This window comes from Zootoca vivipara, chromosome 2 (genome assembly GCF_963506605.1).
Source record: "Zootoca vivipara chromosome 2, rZooViv1.1, whole genome shotgun sequence".
In the NCBI taxonomy this organism is placed as follows: Eukaryota; Metazoa; Chordata; class Lepidosauria; order Squamata; family Lacertidae; genus Zootoca; species Zootoca vivipara.
Window position 1 is genome coordinate 51,916,674 of NC_083277.1, and position 18,360 is coordinate 51,935,033.

Below are 18,360 nucleotides of genomic sequence, written 5' to 3' on the forward strand. Positions count from 1 at the left end.
ACTTCAGCCAGACTCCCAGATAAGTCTGGGACTGGGACTCTTACACTAACCACATATTTTTTAAAAAATGTTTTTGTTTTCTTAATCTTGTTTCTTGCCAGTCACAACATTTGAAACTCCTGAGAATATTGGGTCTATTTTGAATGCCCAACAAATTGGACCAACTACAGAAATAATCAAAGAGACGGACTTTCCATTGCAATCATATAAGCCAAAAGTACAAGTTCCCTTTGAGGTGATTCCAGGACAGTGCCCTCGGAAGATAGCAATTGAGAGGTAATTGTGCCAGGAAATGGCTACAAAGGGCTTGTGTACAACACTTTGCATTTGGATGTGCAGCTCTGGATTTCTATGTAAATCACAGAGAGTTATGTGAGCCTATACTAAAACTATTGAAATGGGTAGGCTTAGGCTCCTCTAGCCCGCCCTGCATAGGTCCAGGTTGTAAGATGGCAATCCTTCAGAGAGGTAGATACATTTCTCTGGTTTCAGTGGGCATTGGAGTGCCATATTTTTATACGATTGGGCTACATACGTTGGCTTTTCTCACAGAACCTCAGCCTGAGGCTCCATGGACAAAAATCTACAGGCTGATTTGGAATGGTCTTCAGAATAATAGAGGAGCTTTTGAATCAGGTTTAGAAGGGATGCAGGTGGCGCTGTGGTCTAAACCACAGTGTCTAGGGCTTGCCGATCAGAAGGTCGGCGGTTCAAATCCCCGTGACGGGGTGAGCTTCCGTTGTTCGGTCCCAGCTCCTGCCCACCTAGCAGTTCAAAAGCACGTCAAGTGCAAGTAGATAAATAGGTACTGCTACAGCAGGAAGGTAAACGGTGTTTCCATGTGTTGCTCTGGTTCACCAGAAGCGGCGTAGTCATGCTGGCCACATGACCCGGAAGCTGTCGGCGGACACACGTCGGCTCCCTCGGCCTATAGAGCAAGATGAGTGCTGCAACCCCAGAGTCGTTCACGACTGGACCTAATGGTCAGGGGTACCTTTACCTTTAACCATCTCTGACGACATTGGACTTCCCCAAAACATATAGTTTTGGCCTGTCTCTTTACTACACTGTGTTACTCAATTTACCTTATTAGTCAGTCCTTGAAACAGATGAACAACAATTGAATCGGGTTTCCTGTAAATATGAACTGTTTAATCTTATTATTTAACCAGGTTGAGACGATTATATCTCAGCCTGGATATCACTCAGCTCTTAGAAATGGCAGGGATAGATTCCAATGAATTGATGCCAAGACACCAGGACCCTGACAATATGCCAACTATTGAACAGAGGAAGGACCCTCTTTTCCCCATCTATCTCCCATTACAGGTAAGATATGGGATTCAGTGGTGCATGTGATCTACTTCAGGGATTCCTAAGCCTTTTGCAAAGTTGACCCAGCAATTGCATTTGATGATGACTTTCCATTAAATAATCTGTGTGTCTCCATGGATATCTAATTACCATTTGGAAATTGCTGCTGTGCATTATGTCTTAACATTGGATTAAAAATAACCAGGACACTGGGGTGGGCTGGGAGGTGGGGAGTGGATGTGGCAGCATTAACGGTACTTAAAAGAAGCTGAATAGTGTTACAAAAGCCTGGTGCCTGCCCCGATCTCTGCCAAGCAGTAACAAGAGGGTGCATAGGGCTGCAGGCATACATACAGGGTCTGTGTCCCTTTGGAGAATAGAAGACACGGCACAGACAGTCGTGCTTTAAGAAATGGGGGTTATTTGCCTATTTGCACCTTCAGTCTGCATGGAGGGAGTCCAGATCTTACAGCATGGCCCAAAGCATTGCAGGTAACTTTCAGTTTCTCCCACAAAGATGGATCTCAGCTGTTTCCCCCCCCTTTCTTCTTCCCAGAAGCCCCTTGCCCTCCCCCAGAGCAGTTACCATGGCAACCTTCCAGGCTCTGGTCACACCTGGGGCAGAACCCTCAATGGCTCTTTACTGTAATGTTAACGGGTCTGCTCATCCCTCAGCCAGCCAGGCTGGTTTGCATAAGGCAGCCCAGGAATTCCCTCTCTGGCACAGCTCTGCAATTAGTTTTTAAATCCATATTCCAATCAAAATCCTAGTATTTATATCAGGCTTCCTCAACCTTGGCCCTCCAGGTGTTTTTGGCCTACAACTCCCATGATCCCTAGCTAGCAGGACCAGTGGTCAGGTTTGATGGGAATTGTAGTCTCAAAATATCTGGAGGGGCGAGGCTAAGGAAGCCTGATTTAATGAATTTCTCACTTCTTGCTTACTTAGATTTTTGATAATGAAGAGTATGATTGCCGGACTCCAGAAGAGTGGCTTTTGTTGGGTGTGGAACCTGAATCTGAAGACCGGAAACCTATCCCAGGAAAAGCACTCCTGCCTACAGATGATGAGCTTGGGCATGGTAAAGCATAGATGTGATGCAACTGAGTTATTTCATTTATTACAAAGATTACAAAATAATAGTTGAATACAAGAGAACCATGCTTTTCTCACTCCAAGTATTTTTGTTTTGAAGCATAGCAGATCAAAACATATTATGTTTTCTTGCATTTTGCATATATTCTAAGGCAGACATCCCCAAACTTTGGCCCTCCAGATGTTTTGGACCACAATTCCCATCATCCCTGACCACTGGTCCTGTTAGCTATGGATCATGGGAGTTGTAGGCCAAAACATCTGGAGGGCCGCAGTTTTGGGGATGCCTGTTCTAAGGCCTCACCCTACCCTGAGTGGCTCTATGAATCCCTACCAATGAAACATGGAAATTAATGTTTTTAAATACCTTATTTTTCCTTGTATAATATACACCCCTGTATAACACAACCCCTATTTTTTAGGACTCCAAATGAAGAAATCCCCCACACAGAAGAAATCTGTGTATAAGACGACCCCCATTTTTAAACTGGAAAAAAATAGGGGGGGGGGATATATTCCGTCTTATACACGGAAAAATACAGTACTTTGTTTCAGTTAACAGTTAAGTGTATTTTATTTCTGCTGAAATTCATGGGAGTCAGGCTGTTGACATTAGCATAATGTTTCATGTGAGTGGAGCTAAACTAGTACTTTAATGTCTGAACTTGTGGTATTTATGCATTTCATTAACTATTTTATAAGCCATAATTTTTAGACATGGTGTCTGATTTTTAATGCCTCTGTAGCTGGTTGTACAATGTGAGATTCTTGTGAGTTAATTTTTCAAAATATGTGGAGTGGTTGCAATTCTTCTATAATCTAACACAAATGACAAGTGCTTCTATCCTAAATATTAAGTCCTGTAAGTTGACCACTTTAGTTAGAACATGTGCCTATCAACATTTCTGCATTATGTGAGTGCCCGGAGAAGGTTGGAGGATGGATGGCGGCTAACAGATTGAGGTTGAATCCTGACAAGTCAGAAGTACTGTTTTTGGGGGACAGGGGACAGGCAGGTGTGGGGGACTCCCTGGTCCTGAATGGGGCAACTGTGCTGCTGAAAGAGCAGGTGTGCAGCCTGGGAGTCATTTTGGACTCACAGCTGTCCATGGAGGTGTAGGTTAATTCTGTGTCCAGGGCAGCTATCTACCAGCTCCATTTGGTACGCAGGCTGAGACCCTACCTGCCCGCAGACTGTCTCACCAGAGTGGTAGATGCTCTAGTTGTCCCCCACTTGGACTACTGCAATGTGCTCTACGTAGGGCTACCTTTGAAGGTGACCTGGAAACTACAACTGATCCAGAATGCAGCAGCCAGACTTGTGACTGGGAGTGGCTGCTGAGACCACATAATACCAGTCTTGAAAGACCTACATTGGCTCCCAGTACGTTTCCGAGCACAATTCAAAGTGTTAGTGTTGACTTTAAAGCCCTAAATGGCCCCGGCCCAGTATTCCTGAAGGAGCGTCTCCACCCCCATCGTTCTGCCCTGAGACTGAGATCCAGCGTCAAGGGCCTTCTGGTGGTTCCCTCACTACAAGAAGCCAAGTTACAGGGAACCAGGCAGGGGGCCTTCTCGGCAGTGGCGCCCGCCCTGTGGAACGCCCTCCCATCAGATGTCAAAGAAATTAACAACTACCGGTATCTGACGTTTAGAAGACATCTGAAAGCAGCCCTATTTAGGGAAGTTTTTAATGACTGATGTTTTAATGTAGTTTTAACCTTCTGTTGGAAGCCGCTCAGAGTGGCTGGGGAAACACAGCCAGATGGGTGGGATATTAAATAATAATAATAATAATAATAATAATAATAATAATAATAATAATGCTTTCCTGCTAAGGTACTAATACGTGTTGGCGTGCCATTGAATATTAAAGGAGATACAAAATATGGAACCCAGAACACAATGCAGGATCGTGAGGTTTGTAAGACTGTGAAGAGGACTCTCTGTAGTTCTGCCAAGACAATTGTGTTAAAGTGTTTCCCTGTCTGTCATTCTCAGAGGACCCCAAAAGTCGCAAACTGATCTATAAATGGATAGATGTTGGTGTTCTGGATTATGATGAAGAGACAAAATTTTACTTGGTTCATAAGACAAACAGCCTGGGTCTAGTCCGGGATGCAGAAGGGAGACGTGTACTTAATGGAGGAATGACTGAAGGAGGTGGGCATTGATTTATTTTTTATTGGATTACAGGGAAGAAGTTAAAATCAAGAGCCTCTCTATACCCAATTAGCTGCCTTTGATTCATGAATGTCTTGGATTGTGATGCATCTTTTTGCCTTTTTAATAAGCGACCACAGAATATTTTCTTTTTCCTGACAATCCTTTGAAGATTCATAGAGGTGGATCATAGAATTCTAGAGTTGGAAGGGACCCTGAGGATCATCTAGTCCAATCTGCTGCAATGCAGCAATATGCAGCTTTCCCATATGGGGACTGAACCTGCAACCTTTGTGTTATGTGGACAAATTCAGGATTATTTATAAAAGGACCTCCATTCTCATCATTCCATTACTTGGAACCTGATCATGTCCATGTTTCCTTGGAAATAAGTCCCACAGAATTTGGTAGGGCCTACTTTTGGAGGGTCACAATTAGATGAGACAGCAGGGGACCCGCGATCACATCTCCCACTTTTAAAAAGCCAGTGGTCACCATTGGGGGTGAGGAATAACTGAGCAATCAGATTGGGACTCTGGTACTGGGAGGAGGAGACATAGCACCTTCCCTTAGGCTGCATTCATAATCTAAATTTCAGCTCCCAGCCCCACCACAGCTGCTCTTTGTCCTATTAAGTTCCATATGATGATCACATGTTTTCCTCCACATGATTAACTGCAGATGGTGGGGGAGAGGGTAGTTTTAGTTTAGATTAGGAAAGCAGTGTGAAGGGAATGATTCCCTCTCCCCACCCTCCCATCTGCCTTTAACTTTTGAAAATACAGTGGAAGATACAATCACACATATCCCTCCTGTCTCATCTAGTCTGATACAGTGACATTTCTGATTAGTATTCTCCTGAGTCTCCATTTGGATTCTATTACTCATCATTCTCTTTTCTGCCACGAAACTCTCAGCTTGACACTAGCTTGGTCATAGTCTCACTAGATAATTTTGGCACCTGTTTTCTGCAATCTATTTTTATGGCCCCAGTGTGTTCACATTCTTTTCTGATTTCTCCCCAGGGAGAGCCCCACTAATGCCCTGTCAGTATTGGGTGCCCCGTGTCCGTTTGCTTTTTCTTGCTGAGGACCCCCGGGTTCATGCAGAGCGAGTGATTTCTGCCAATGACATGAGGAAGAAAACACAGGCACTGTTGTTGTATAACCTGTACGTTGACTGCATGCCTCTGGACGGAATGCAAAACATTGAAGAAAAGAGTTTGCAGCGGATGAAGCAGATGGCAATGGAAACTTCACGTCTGAGGAAAGGAAGTATGTAAGTATTGCAACAGTCCTTCATACTGAAAACATGTTTGGGGTTTTAACACCTTGTTTAGGACAAGGGAGGCCTAGCCACCTGGGTGGCAGGATAACTTCATCCTTATCATTCCCTCACACCCTTTTCTTCTCATCACATTTCCTGTTCTTTCTTTCCTACTTCCTCTGTTTCTGCACACCCTGGGAATTGTGCTTTTCAGAGGCAGACCTAAAAAACTAAGGAGGAAACCAGTAAACACAAGCAGGGCAGACACCTGCAATTAATTTGATGCAATTCAGATGCAATTACACCAGGCTGTGCTGTGTTGTGGTACCATTCAGTAAAACCACCATAGATGTATGGTGCAGACTTTTAGTGTTTGAAGACTTTAAGGAGCACTGATCTAACTTGTGGTATTTGGGGTATTAAGTTGCAGCTCTTCCAGAAACTAGCTGGTGAAATGTAGAGGTCTTTTTAGTGTGGTTATTAGAGCCCCTTCGTGTGATTCACTGAGAGCTTCTTCCTGGTCAGGTGCTGCTCTTCCCTTTCTTAACAACTGCTTGTGCATCTTCAAAGATTAGATAATGGTAAGTGAAGGGGTATGTGGGAGATCTTTCAACCGGAAATCAGGTGAGCATGGCACGGCGTCTTGAGTGGGCACAAGGTAGATCATAGAATCGTAGAGTTGGAAGGGACCGTGAGGGCCATCTAGTCCAATCCACTGTAATGCAGGACAGGGGCGTACCCAGGATCAAAACTGGGGGGGGCAAGGGGCGGGGCCAAGGCACGGGAGGGGAGGGGCCACAAAGTGGGAATGTGGGCGGGGCTACAGAGCCCAGGTGAAATCAAAATAAACCTGAAGCGACGGCGGCGAAGGGGAGAAAACCAGCGGCCGCCTAGAGGAGAAGAGGGAAGTCTGGGGGTGGGCGGGGGGGGGGGGAGAGAAGGGAACCAGGCTTGGATCGGGGCCTCCGCGGAGGTCTGGAGCAAAGCCCCGGCCTCCGCGAAGCTATCCGAGGCTCCGTTGCTGCAGCGGTCTGGCAGGCGCTGAACGACTCCCGACGTTCGGGAGACCTTTGAGCACAGCCGCGCTGTGCGCATGCGCCCTGCACGGCGGCCGCCGGAGTCCACAGCCGCGCTGTGCGCATGCGCCCCGCTTTGCGCATGCGCAAAGGTCTCCCGAACGTCGGGAGCGTCAGCCCTTGCCCCCTCCCACACAGCGCGGCTGTGTGGACTCCGCACGGCTCGGGCACAAGAGACTGCTGCGGGCGCCGAACTCGCGCTCCGCTGGGCTGTCCTCCGCCTCTGCCCACCAGCCCCGCCGGCAGCGCCACTCTTGCCCGCAGCTGCCCGACCGGCCCTGCCTCTAGAGTAGGGCAGCGGCCCCTCCCTGCCCCGCGGTGGGTACGCCCTTGATGCAGGAATTTGAACATGTAGACTCCCATCCAATTTGAAATCTTACCGGACCCTGCTTAGCATTGCAAATATGCTAGCAGTTTTATTGCTGCACCACTAGGAGGAGATCACTGCAAGGATGTCTGATTTCCAATTGTTTCACGATAGCAATGACAATCTGTTTCCCCTTGCCTAAGTTAGGATGCTAAGTTCATTTCTGGTGTGGAAAACAAATTCCTAGTCTCGGGATGTGCTCAGTGGATTTGTAACTGGCTTACTGACCGAACCCAAAGGGTGCTCATCAATGGCTCCTCCTCATCCTGGAGAGTAGTGACTAGTGGGGTGCCACAGGGTTCTGTCTTGGGCCCAGTCTTATTCAACATCTTTATCAATGACTTGGATGATGGGCTTGAGGGCATCCTGAGCAAGTTTGCAGATGACACCAAATTGGGAGGGGTGGCTAATACCCCAGAGGACAGGATCACACTTCAAAATGACCTTAATAGATTAGACAACTGGGCCAAAGCAAACAAGATGAATTTTAACAAGGAGAAATGTAAGGTACTACACTTGGGCAAAAAAAATGAAAGGCACAAATACAGGATGGGTGACACCAGGCTTGAGAGCAGTACATGTGAAAAGGACCTAGGAGTCTTGGTAGACCACAAACTTGACATGAGTCAGCAGTGTGATGCAGCAGCTAAAAAAGCCAATGCAATTCTGGGCTGCATCAATAGGAGTATAGCATCTAGATCTAGGGAAGTAATAGTACCACTGTATTCTGCTCTGGTCAGACCTCACCTGGAGTACTGTGTCCAGTTCTGGGCACCACAGTTCAAGAAAGATACTGAAAGACTAGAACGTGTCCAGAGGAGGGCAACCAAAATGGTCAAAGGCCTGGAAACGATGCCTTATGAGGAACGGCTTAGGGAGCTGGGTATGTTTAGCCTGGAGAAGAGAAGGTTAAGGGGCGATATGATAGCCGTGTTCAAATATATGAAAGGATGTCATATGGAGGAGGGAGAAAGGTTGTTTTCTGCTGCTCCAGAGAAGCAGACACGGAGCAATGGATTCAAACTTCAAGAAAGAAGATTCCACCTAAACATTAGGAAGAACTTCCTGACAGTAAGAGCTGTTCGGCAGTGGAATTTGCTACCAAGGAGTGTGGTGGAGTCTCCTTCTTTGGAGGTCTTTAAGCAGAGGCTTGACAGGCATATGTCAAGAATGCTTTGATGGTGTTTCCTGCTTGGCAGGGGGTTGGACTGGTATGGTCCATGGGGTCACGAAGAGTCGGACACGACTAAACGACTAAACAACAATACAGTTCTAGGTGTCACACAACTTGCCCCACTGCCCCTTGATCCTTCAGAATCTCCTGCTGTCCCATTCCAGGTCTACTATGAAGCTCCCTTAATGTGCTGCAAGCACTTTTAATGAAGAAACAAAGCACATGCAAACACAGGAGGCATGAAGATGGGACTATAGAGATATATGAGTGATGCAGACGCAACATTGTGAGAGGTCGTTGTTCATTCTGTTAATTAGTTTTTTAATTATGCTTAGCATTTTAGAGCGGCTGCAGCTCCTGGGGAAAGAAGTGTCCCTAGACTTTGAGCGAACCATGAACAAGATTAACTTTGACAGAATTGTCACTTCCAAGCCTCAGACGTTCTATTATGTCACTCTGCCTGAGAAAGAGGAAGAGAAGGTGCCACTGAAGGGTAGGTGACACAGTAGAAAAAGACAGCAGCAGAGTGTAAAATCTTCCCAGGGGGAAATTACTCTGTTTCTTGCAATTAACTTTAGACTATGATTGATATGTTGCAAAGGGAGATGTACCAATCCCATATTATATTATTATATTTTATAGTCTTAATTATTTTACTTATAAGCTGCTTAAATAAGTTTTGTTATTGGGCAATATATAGATATTGGAAATAACTCAGTGCCAGCGTGTTCCCTCATGACAAAGTCTGGCAATACAAACTGTGTATATATATTTGCATCCCAAGCTTTCTGGGTAAAAGAAATTGAATGGTACTGATGAGAGCAAGTGGCAGCCATTAAGATACAAACAAGCTGCTGCCATGGATCCTTTGAGGGACAGAGCTAGACTAGCCAAGGGTTGAGGCAATGCCATGCAAGATGGCTGCCACTCCTTTGCCTCAAACCCTTCAAGGAACAGTGATCAATAAGCAAGAGTATGTGTATTCTGCAATTCTGCGAAAATATATAGCATTCTGAGAATCTCATTGCTTTGAGAAAGTGAGTTTCTGACTGTTAGAACTACAAAGTTGTATTTGAAAGCTTGTGAGCAAGAGTGGGGGGGGGGAGAGGAGAATTAAGATTTCTATGGGTCAGGAGGATTGGCTTCAATGCTTGACCATAACTCCTTTTCCATTTCTAAGCAAAATGAGCAGGAATGTACAAATTTGTTTAGTTTTCATAATTTATACAGATCCAGTTGTGTTTTTTTTTCTGGACACAGAAATGTGGGCATCTTGCTTGCACCTGGAAATTACAGTAGGGATGGCCTGTGATTCTGGCACCACCCTTGGGCCTTGTGTGCCTGGAGGCTTCATGCTCAAGGAACAACTCAGGAATCTTCTTTTTTTAAAAAATCTCTGCTTAAAGAGAAGTGGTGAGGCAGGAAAGGTAAAGGGGTGGTGGTGTGGTGAGGTGGAGGCACGGCCGTCTTTACCCGGTGTCACATGTGACTCGTTGTGCCAGGGCGCAAAAGCTCCAGAGGGCACCTGGTTGGGAGTCCAGGCTGAGTTGGAGTTGTCCGGGACTCTGGGGAAGAGCCAAGAGCCGAACAGAGCACAGCTCTTCTGCAGGCGGCTCATTCAGTTCAGGAGTGAGCAAGGCATAGGTGCTACTCAATATTTGGGGAAACTTTCCTTAAAAAGTCAACAACTTTGGGGGTCCCCCCTTAAAAAGGTCGACAATTCTGGGAAACGGGGGAGTGGGGCAGAGGTATCGTTGCACCATGGCGCCGGATATGCTTAAGGCGGCCCTGAGTGGAGGAGCAACGATAGGGTGGTCCTTGCCTTAAAGGAAGGGGGTGCAGGACGGCCACTGTGCCAGCCTGGAGCTGGTGTAACAATGGGGCACCAACAGTGGGACTGGTTCAGGATCCAACTAATCCTGGGCTAGATCAGTCCCTTACTGCCTCAAGAATACACATTTTGGAACCTTTGGAAGGAGAAGCTTTGCTCAGTTCACACATATACACACACACACCCTGATGCAAGGGTGTGTGTGTGGGGGGGGGTGTAAATTGCTCTGTAAGTAAATAAAAATAAAATGCATTTTTCAGCATTTATGGTTATTACATATGCTTAACAAGAACAGCTACATGACTACTGTTCCTACAGAAATAACATCTCTTCTTGTGTCCCCAGGAGGCATTGATGTTCCTGAGTACCCTTTTAATGAGCAAAAAGAAGCTTTTAGCTTCATCTCCCTCCTGACACGGCCAGAAGTCATCATGGCTTTGTGCCAGGTCCGGGATGAGTGCAATAAAACTGCAGCTATGTCACTGTTCCATTCAACCCTGACTAAGTACGGCCGACTAGAGGAGTTTGAGCAGATCCAGAAACAGACCTTTTCACAGGTATAGCAGGAGAGTGCGAGCTATTGCAATGTAATGGTTAGATTGTCAGACTAGGCCTGAGGAAACCTGGGTTCATAGTTCCTCTCAGCCAAGAGTCTTGCTGGATGTTGTTGGGACTAGTCATTCTCTCTCAGCCTAATCTAACTCACAGGGTGGCTGTAAAGGCAAAATTGGCAGAGAAAAAAACATGTAATTAAAAAAAAATTAAGCACTACACCACACTGACAAACAGCTTTCCAAAAAATGTAGCAGATGTGTCATTTGGCACTGTAGTTGACATTCTTTGTTTTATTTTTATCTAGGTTTCAATGTTCCTTAAGGATACTTGGATCAATACTCTAAAGATAGCCGTGAGAAGCAGTTTGAGGGACATAGGTAAAGGCTGGTACAACTTGTATGAGACTAAGTGGGAAGTATACCGGATGTCCAAGCTTCATCAGCTGATGGAGCTCATCAAGTTTATGTTGCAGGACTCTGTACGTTATCTAATCCAGGATTCACTGGTAAACTTCACCCAGCTCTTCTTGGATTCCTGCCACAGTGTCCTGAATTGCCCTGAAGATATGGTGTGGGGAGATGACCTTGTTAACAGCCCATTCAAGTAAGGAGAGAAATGGAGAGATGTTTTGTTTTTGAGGAAAAGGAAAAGAGCATTGATCAGTGTGCTCTCATATAATGGGAGGGTTCTTTTTTCTGAATTTTCTCTTGATGAATTGGTATCACTGTGCAAAATCACACTGCAGCCAAGGCTCCTCCTTTGGCATGCTTCAGCATCCCCTGGGACATTGCTGGGCACCAATATTTCTCATGTTAAGAGGTTATTGCTGGCTTCTGAAAGGCATCACAAAGAATCTGCAGGTTACAAAGTGAAGTCACCATAGCTTTAGTATTCATTGGCTTTATTAAAAGATCCTACTGTGTCTATTTAGCATGGTCTTGGGGCCAGGGTTATAGAATCATAGATTGTAGTGTTAACCTAAACTTGTGATGTCTGTACACATGCTGTACACATGGCACAGTAAATATTAACAGAGACCTTATGAACATCCAGCAAGTTTAATTCATGTCAGTCATTGTTCTTGACAGATTGGAGAAGTGGGTTGATACAGTAGACCTCAGCTGAAGTATGTTATCCAGTCTGTAGTATGTATTTTGAGACAGATGAAAGCAAGTTGAATAAAACTCCAGTGTGAACCTAAAAAATAATTAAGGTTAGAAAGCATGGTATTGAAGAAAGCAGAACTCACCGAACTAAGGAATGGAAAAATATGAAAACACAACAGTCTTCAAATATTAAACAAGTACCATAAAGAAGATTGGGAAGAAGAATGCTTTTCTGCCACTGAGAGAAGGGCCAGAGACAATTTAGTTACATTGCAGCTGTGTACATTTTGGTTTACCAGAATATGAAATAGGTTTCTGTGTCTGTTTGGAATGAGAAAAGTTGAACAGTGTGAAGCACAGCCCCCCCCCCCCCCGGGCAATGGTCTACCTCATTTCTGTGTGAATCCCAACTTATTGCAGTGGGATAGTGAATATGAGTTGGACACCCCTCTGTACTTTTTCTGCCAATCCAGGAAGGGATATTTGCAAGCATGATGAGGATACCGGCATGCCTTTTGATCACAATGATTCCCTTTGTTCCACTAAATTTGATGCTTATGCCTGTTTATACAGATGTGGTTGCATATCACCATTTAGGGAATCTGGTTCCACAAGTAATGCACAAGCGGAGCTAGGCTATGTTTCTGAGAAGTAATTGATCTTTTTTTTTTAATTAGCAAAGGCATTATTTCTGGAAGCTATTCATTCATAACAATCTCAGAGATCTCCATATTCTTCCTTTTGTAGGCCACGGAAAAATCCTCTGTTTATAATTGATCTGGCTCTGGACACTTTGGGTGTTCGTTTCAGCACACCCCTGGAGAATTTTGAGACAACAGTTGTTTCTCTGTTTGATAAAGGGATCTGGTCTACCCACACCATACCACAACTGGAGAAAGTGAGTTACCTTGAAGAATTTGAAATGCCTTCTCACCCTAATAATTGGATCCGTCTTGTAAAAGGTTATACACTTACTGAAAAGAGATGCTTCTACTAGAGATGCACACTACAAAGCTGACTTTCCAGTGCAGTCCTGTATGGGTACCCAGAAGCAGCAAGTTCCATAGAGTTTATTAGACTTATTGCTAGGGAAGTGTGCATAAGATTGTAGCCTTACTGGTCATAAGTAATGCTCCACCAAAAGACTAGGCTGTGGGTTGTCAACCGTTGTATCTGGGTATTATGGCTGCATTGCAGGAACATTATAACAATATTATGGAGAGAACAACAACACAAATGCTTTGGAGTGCAGTATTAGAGATTGAAAAGCCTTTCTCAGAACCAATACCATGGTTTGGTATTGTGTCTGTGATTAGCAAAAAATAAAAAAATGAAAGCCTGTGGAAAGAAAGTCTAGCCCTGCTGAAAATTACTTATCTTTTCTCCATGCAGGAGAAGATAATGTGATTCTCCACTTAATGTATAGAGAGATGCAAGAAATATAAGATGTGCTTTGATTTCACATCCTGATCTCTTCTGGGTTAGGGAAATGTCAGAAGAAGTTTTATTTGTGCTGCAGATTTCATATAGCAACTCATGCGCAGATTTTAACAGGGCAGTGTGCAAGGGATGATACTGCAGGAGCAGGATGTTGCTAACAGGAGATGATTCAGCCAACACTTTTAGCATTGAGGAAAACATGCCAGATTCAAATAAGAAGTGCCGGCAATAATGTTGCAATTTTAAATTCTGAAGCTGTTAATACTGGCACTGAAGTAGTGGCAGGGTGCGAGATGTGTGATTATGTGTTTAGTGTATTTATCTTATCACTTCAATTTAAAAAGAGGCTTGCTTCTTTTTATTACAAAATCGAGATAATTCAAGAGCTATCATTAAAGTGAGCTTCAATGATAAAGATTGCTTGTCTGCAGTTTTTGAAATGTGCTTTTGGTGGTTTTGGCTAAGGCAGGAGGTCCTTTTCCCATCAAGAGGTGTCTTACATCCTGGGTCTCCTGCCTCCTTGAAATGATCTCTGCAGGTATTGTTTAGGGCACACAGCACAATCTCATAAAAATCTGAAGCACACTAAGTTGCACATGGTTGTTTCATTTGAAAGCCAACAATCCATGTTAAAGGCTAAATTGTCCAAAATACCTAACCTCTTGAATGCTGGGGTAGGCAGCTTTCAGCCAAGAGCAGCTCATAGAGATAAGCTGCAGCACAAGTGAGGCAACATTTGGAGCAAACCACAAGTAGTATGAACAGAAATTCAAGTGGGGCACCATACATTAAAGATGGGTCTCTCAATTGAGTCCCCTGCAAGCTTTCGTTTATACAAAGTCAGGTAAACATGTATGGGAACCTGTATCACGAAGAGTCGGACACGACTAAATGACTAAACAACAACAACCTGTATTATGATTAAAGCTATGGTTCCTTGGGTTGGCATGGGTTTTTATTGAGGTATGCAATAAAAAGAGCAGGAGGAGCATTAACTGTCTAGCAGTAGATGGATTTCAGTTTTGTACAACAGACTTGAAGGAGAAAATAGAAGCAGTTTGTGCTAAATGGCTGTTCTTTTGTCCCTTGTTCAGCACGTGCTTGAAAACATGTTCATCTGTGGCACACCATTGCTGGAGTCAGTGGGTCTGTATGAGCCACCTGTGATCGAACTGCGCAAAACCATCATCATATGTATCCGCAAAGCCCTGATCCCCCTTCAAGCTTATGCCAAGAATTATGAAAAGTACTTGGAACTGAATAATCGTGATATCAACAGCCTCCTAAAGTATGTAGCTTTTAAAGGGAAGAGCAGGGACTTGCATAAGAGGTTTTTCTGTAGTTGCATGGATAGATTAATGCACTGCCTTCTGCACTGATTTCACTTTCAATGGCAAATGTTTTCTGAAGAAGACAAAGTTCCCGCAAATACATGGGCTTGGACCCTAAGTTACTTATCTGTGCACATGGGAGGAGGGAACTTGGTCAGCTCTCCCTTTATCTGCTGGCCCCCATGTCATATTCCGCACCATTGCCAAGAGTCTCCCAGTCCCCATAAGTGATTTTCAGGAAGGGAAGTAGGAAAACCCCATTTGGGAGGATGCTGTTCTGTTCATGGAAGAAAACTTAGGACTGTGCCCATGGTACTGTGATGTACATTATGAAACCGATTACATTGTTGTTTCAGCATCAGTGTGGTCATTGGCTGCCTGTTTTCTTTTCTTAGGGCTGTTACACACCCAAGGTTACCAATCTAGGTGCCTCCAAGCATACACGTAACAGGGAGCAACAAGCAACATCTGCTCCTGTTTCTTGTATTCACACATTACATTTTAACTGTGCACTTCAAAATCTTAAGCCAGTGTTTCTCAAACTTCCTCAACTGTTGTTGGACTACAACTCCCATCATCCCTGACCACTGGTCTTGCTAGCTAGGGATGATGGGAGTTGTAGTCCAATAACAGCTGAGAACCCATATTTGAGAAACACTGTCTTAAGTGTACACCTAAAAGAACATAGTATGCAAATCTGGCCTTAAGAACCCTTGGGTTTTTAAAAACTGCCTTTCTACCCTAAAGGTTTTTATACCTTTCTTCATTCCTAAGTGCTAGAAGCAAAGACCTCTCCATCACCACCACCACCTTGTGTTTAGTGAGAGCAATCATAAGGCTGTTAGAGGAGCCTCCTGGATCAAGCCAATAGCCCCAATCCAGCATCCTGTTCTCACAGTGGTCACACAGATGCCTGTGGGAAGCCCCACAAGCAAGACCTGAGCACAAGAGCACTCTGCCCTCCTACTCCCATCACTCCTAACTAGCAAGACCAGTGGTCAGGGATGATGGGAGTTGTAGTCCAACAACAGTTTCCAGCAATTAGTACGGCAATCAGAAGCAATACTTCCTCCAACTGTGGATCTTGCAGCACAACAGAATCAGCTTCCTTCCTCCAATCTTCAAGGGCTTTTGCAAGTGCAAATTTGTTGAATGGCCTTGAAGCCTTTCACTGGTTACATTTGCCGTTTATAAATCATATGTTCCTGCTGGGTGGGAAATCATATTCTGCCACAGTATGCAGTATGCCTGTTTTACCTGTGTTGTGGTGGTGAGTCTTCCCTTAATAATTCTATATTTCTCTAGACCATATCTGGTGCAGTGCCCGCCTGCTCAAGAGGTGAGAGAGATCGTTAACAAGCATATGGCAGAAAAGGAGTTGCTGGACAACAGCTTGCCCGGTAGCATGGTGATTGGCCCCTTTCATCTCAGTGTTGAAGGTGTACGGCAAAACCTTTCCAAGAAATGCAAAGCATTGGCCACCACTATGCTGGATATATTGGCTAAGAATTTACATGAGCAAGTGGAAGATGTGAGTTTCATACTTGGTACTCATCAACTGGATAAATAGCCGGTGGAGTAATTCTGTAGCTGTTTCTGAAAGTTTACAATTGCAAAGAGGTTACAAGGAAAAGAAATGAATTGCAGTCATAACAGCAATTTTGAACTCTTCTTAGCATGTGTGTATATATATATATATATATATATATATATATATATATATATATATATATAAATGTACTGCTGGGGATTGTTCTAGTGTGAGATCTAACAGCCGGTTAAGTCAAGTGCTTCTGCACAAATGTGTCAATACAGGAAGAGCATCATATAGAAAGGTTTATGGTTCTCCTATTGCCATTTCCAAACATATTCATGTGCAGAAACCTTCTTTTTCAGTATTCTTTATAGCAGTTCTAATCTGCTGCACCATTCTCATTTTATTAATCCCCAATGCCATCCCAATCATCCCAATCGTCTTGATGACTTTAGATCATAGCTGCCAAGTTTTCCCTTTTCTCGCGAGGAAGCCTATTCAGCATAAGGGAAAATCCCTGTAAAAAAGGGATAACTTGGCAGCTATGCTTTAGATGAAGATCTGCACAGCTGAAGTTCAGGGACACATTCCAATGAGTGTTTGGCTGCCTCCGTCCCATGTTTCCTCCCTGCCTAATATTTAGCTAAGAAAGGCACATGGTGTGATGTTGTCCTGGTCAGAATCTCCCTGTTTCCGTATGCCCAATGTCCTTCCATATTTCGTTGTTGTTGTTTTTAAAGGAATGTTGAATTCTTATAGTTACTTTTGAGTTACCGTATATTAAATGATTTCACTATTTGTTTAAATATTAGCATTCAGAGAGTCATCACTTCTTTCTGCAGATCTGTGAAGCTTTCAAAGCCATCAGCCGAAAAATTTATGAAAAACCAAACAGCATTGAGGAGCTGGCTGAACTGCGGGAGTGGATGAAAGGAATCCCCGAGAAGCAGAAAGCGCAGGAGGTAAGAAGTGGCTGCCTGTGTGGCATTAAACTATTGGAGTGAAGTAGATAATGGGTAGATCACTCAACTTTTAATCCAGTACCGCATCCTGACCAGAACAGTAATTGTGGGCTGCTTTGAATAAATCAAATTCTCTTAGTAGATGCATATGCAAGTTGGTAGTTACAAAAACACTTCATCAGGTAGCACTGAAGGTATTAAGGAACTCTACAGCTGTTGCCGAATTCCCAGTTCCATTATTTTAGGGAGCAAGTGTAAGAAGTAGATGCATGCTATTCATGCATAGTTTGCTAACGAAATCACTGGAAAGCAAATATTAACTCAGTGCATGAAATTTCACCAATACACCTTTTAAGCATCTGCACTATAGTATGTAGATGAATGTATGTGCAAACCATCATGCCTCCAAGTTGGGCTGACAGCTGTCAGACTACCAACCATGGTCATGAATTCAGTTAAAGATCATGCAGGTGTCTAGGGTGGGATAGGTGTTAAAATGCCTGCCTGTGTTTGGATTGCTTATCACACCTGCTTCAAAGCTTTTTGCTCAGTACAAATTTTAGATGTTGAATATTTGCATATTAATAACTTGTGGGCTAAAAATGATCCCATTGTTATTGACTTCTTAACCACACCAGGGTGGTATCATAATAATGTAACCAGAGTGGAATTATAATACACTATTTCAATGGCCTGTGGCACTTCTTAAGCTTTGGGTAACTTGTTTGTTCTCAAGCCTGAAGCAGTGAGCAAGATTCAGTTAATGTGCTTTGCACGAGGGCTCCCCTCCTCCCCTGGTTCTCCTCCTGAAATTTGCTCAGGAGTAGGTGTTGAAGAACCCCCGGGAAAAGAGGAGAGGGGTTGTTCCATCAGGTAATGATGTTGAATTCCACCCAGTGCTGCTGCTTTTTTCTTTTATTGTGTTAAGATTTTTATTAAAGTTTTTTCATGAAACAGTAAGGTACAGAAAACACATTCACCCAGTGCTTCTTGAGACTCCTAAGGCCTGCTGGATCCTCTGTTTGTTGTAACCTAAGAAGAACTGTAGAAGTGTATACCCTGTCCCTCTTTCACTGTACTCTATATCCAGACATTTGACTTTTTGTGCAACAAAATATAACACAGATGGAATGAAATTTTGATCA

At 44.0% G+C, this 18,360-nt stretch overlaps 1 protein-coding gene across 3 annotated transcripts in view; it reads left to right on the plus strand.

Moving 5' to 3' along the window:
* DNAH1 (dynein axonemal heavy chain 1) overlaps nucleotides 1-18,360 on the plus strand; it is a 132,646-nt gene that overhangs the window by 23,133 nt on the left and 91,153 nt on the right. For all 3 annotated transcript variants that reach the window (XM_035106095.2, XM_035106094.2, XM_035106098.2), the window contains exons 4-15: nucleotides 102-276; nucleotides 1,173-1,329; nucleotides 2,264-2,396; nucleotides 4,412-4,573; nucleotides 5,599-5,851; nucleotides 8,792-8,949; nucleotides 10,633-10,844; nucleotides 11,147-11,445; nucleotides 12,696-12,846; nucleotides 14,483-14,676; nucleotides 16,025-16,250; nucleotides 17,096-17,215. In XM_035106095.2, the coding sequence (XP_034961986.1) occupies nucleotides 102-276; nucleotides 1,173-1,329; nucleotides 2,264-2,396; nucleotides 4,412-4,573; nucleotides 5,599-5,851; nucleotides 8,792-8,949; nucleotides 10,633-10,844; nucleotides 11,147-11,445; nucleotides 12,696-12,846; nucleotides 14,483-14,676; nucleotides 16,025-16,250; nucleotides 17,096-17,215 (2,240 nt within the window). The remainder of the gene's footprint in view (nucleotides 1-101; nucleotides 277-1,172; nucleotides 1,330-2,263; nucleotides 2,397-4,411; nucleotides 4,574-5,598; nucleotides 5,852-8,791; nucleotides 8,950-10,632; nucleotides 10,845-11,146; nucleotides 11,446-12,695; nucleotides 12,847-14,482; nucleotides 14,677-16,024; nucleotides 16,251-17,095; nucleotides 17,216-18,360) is intronic.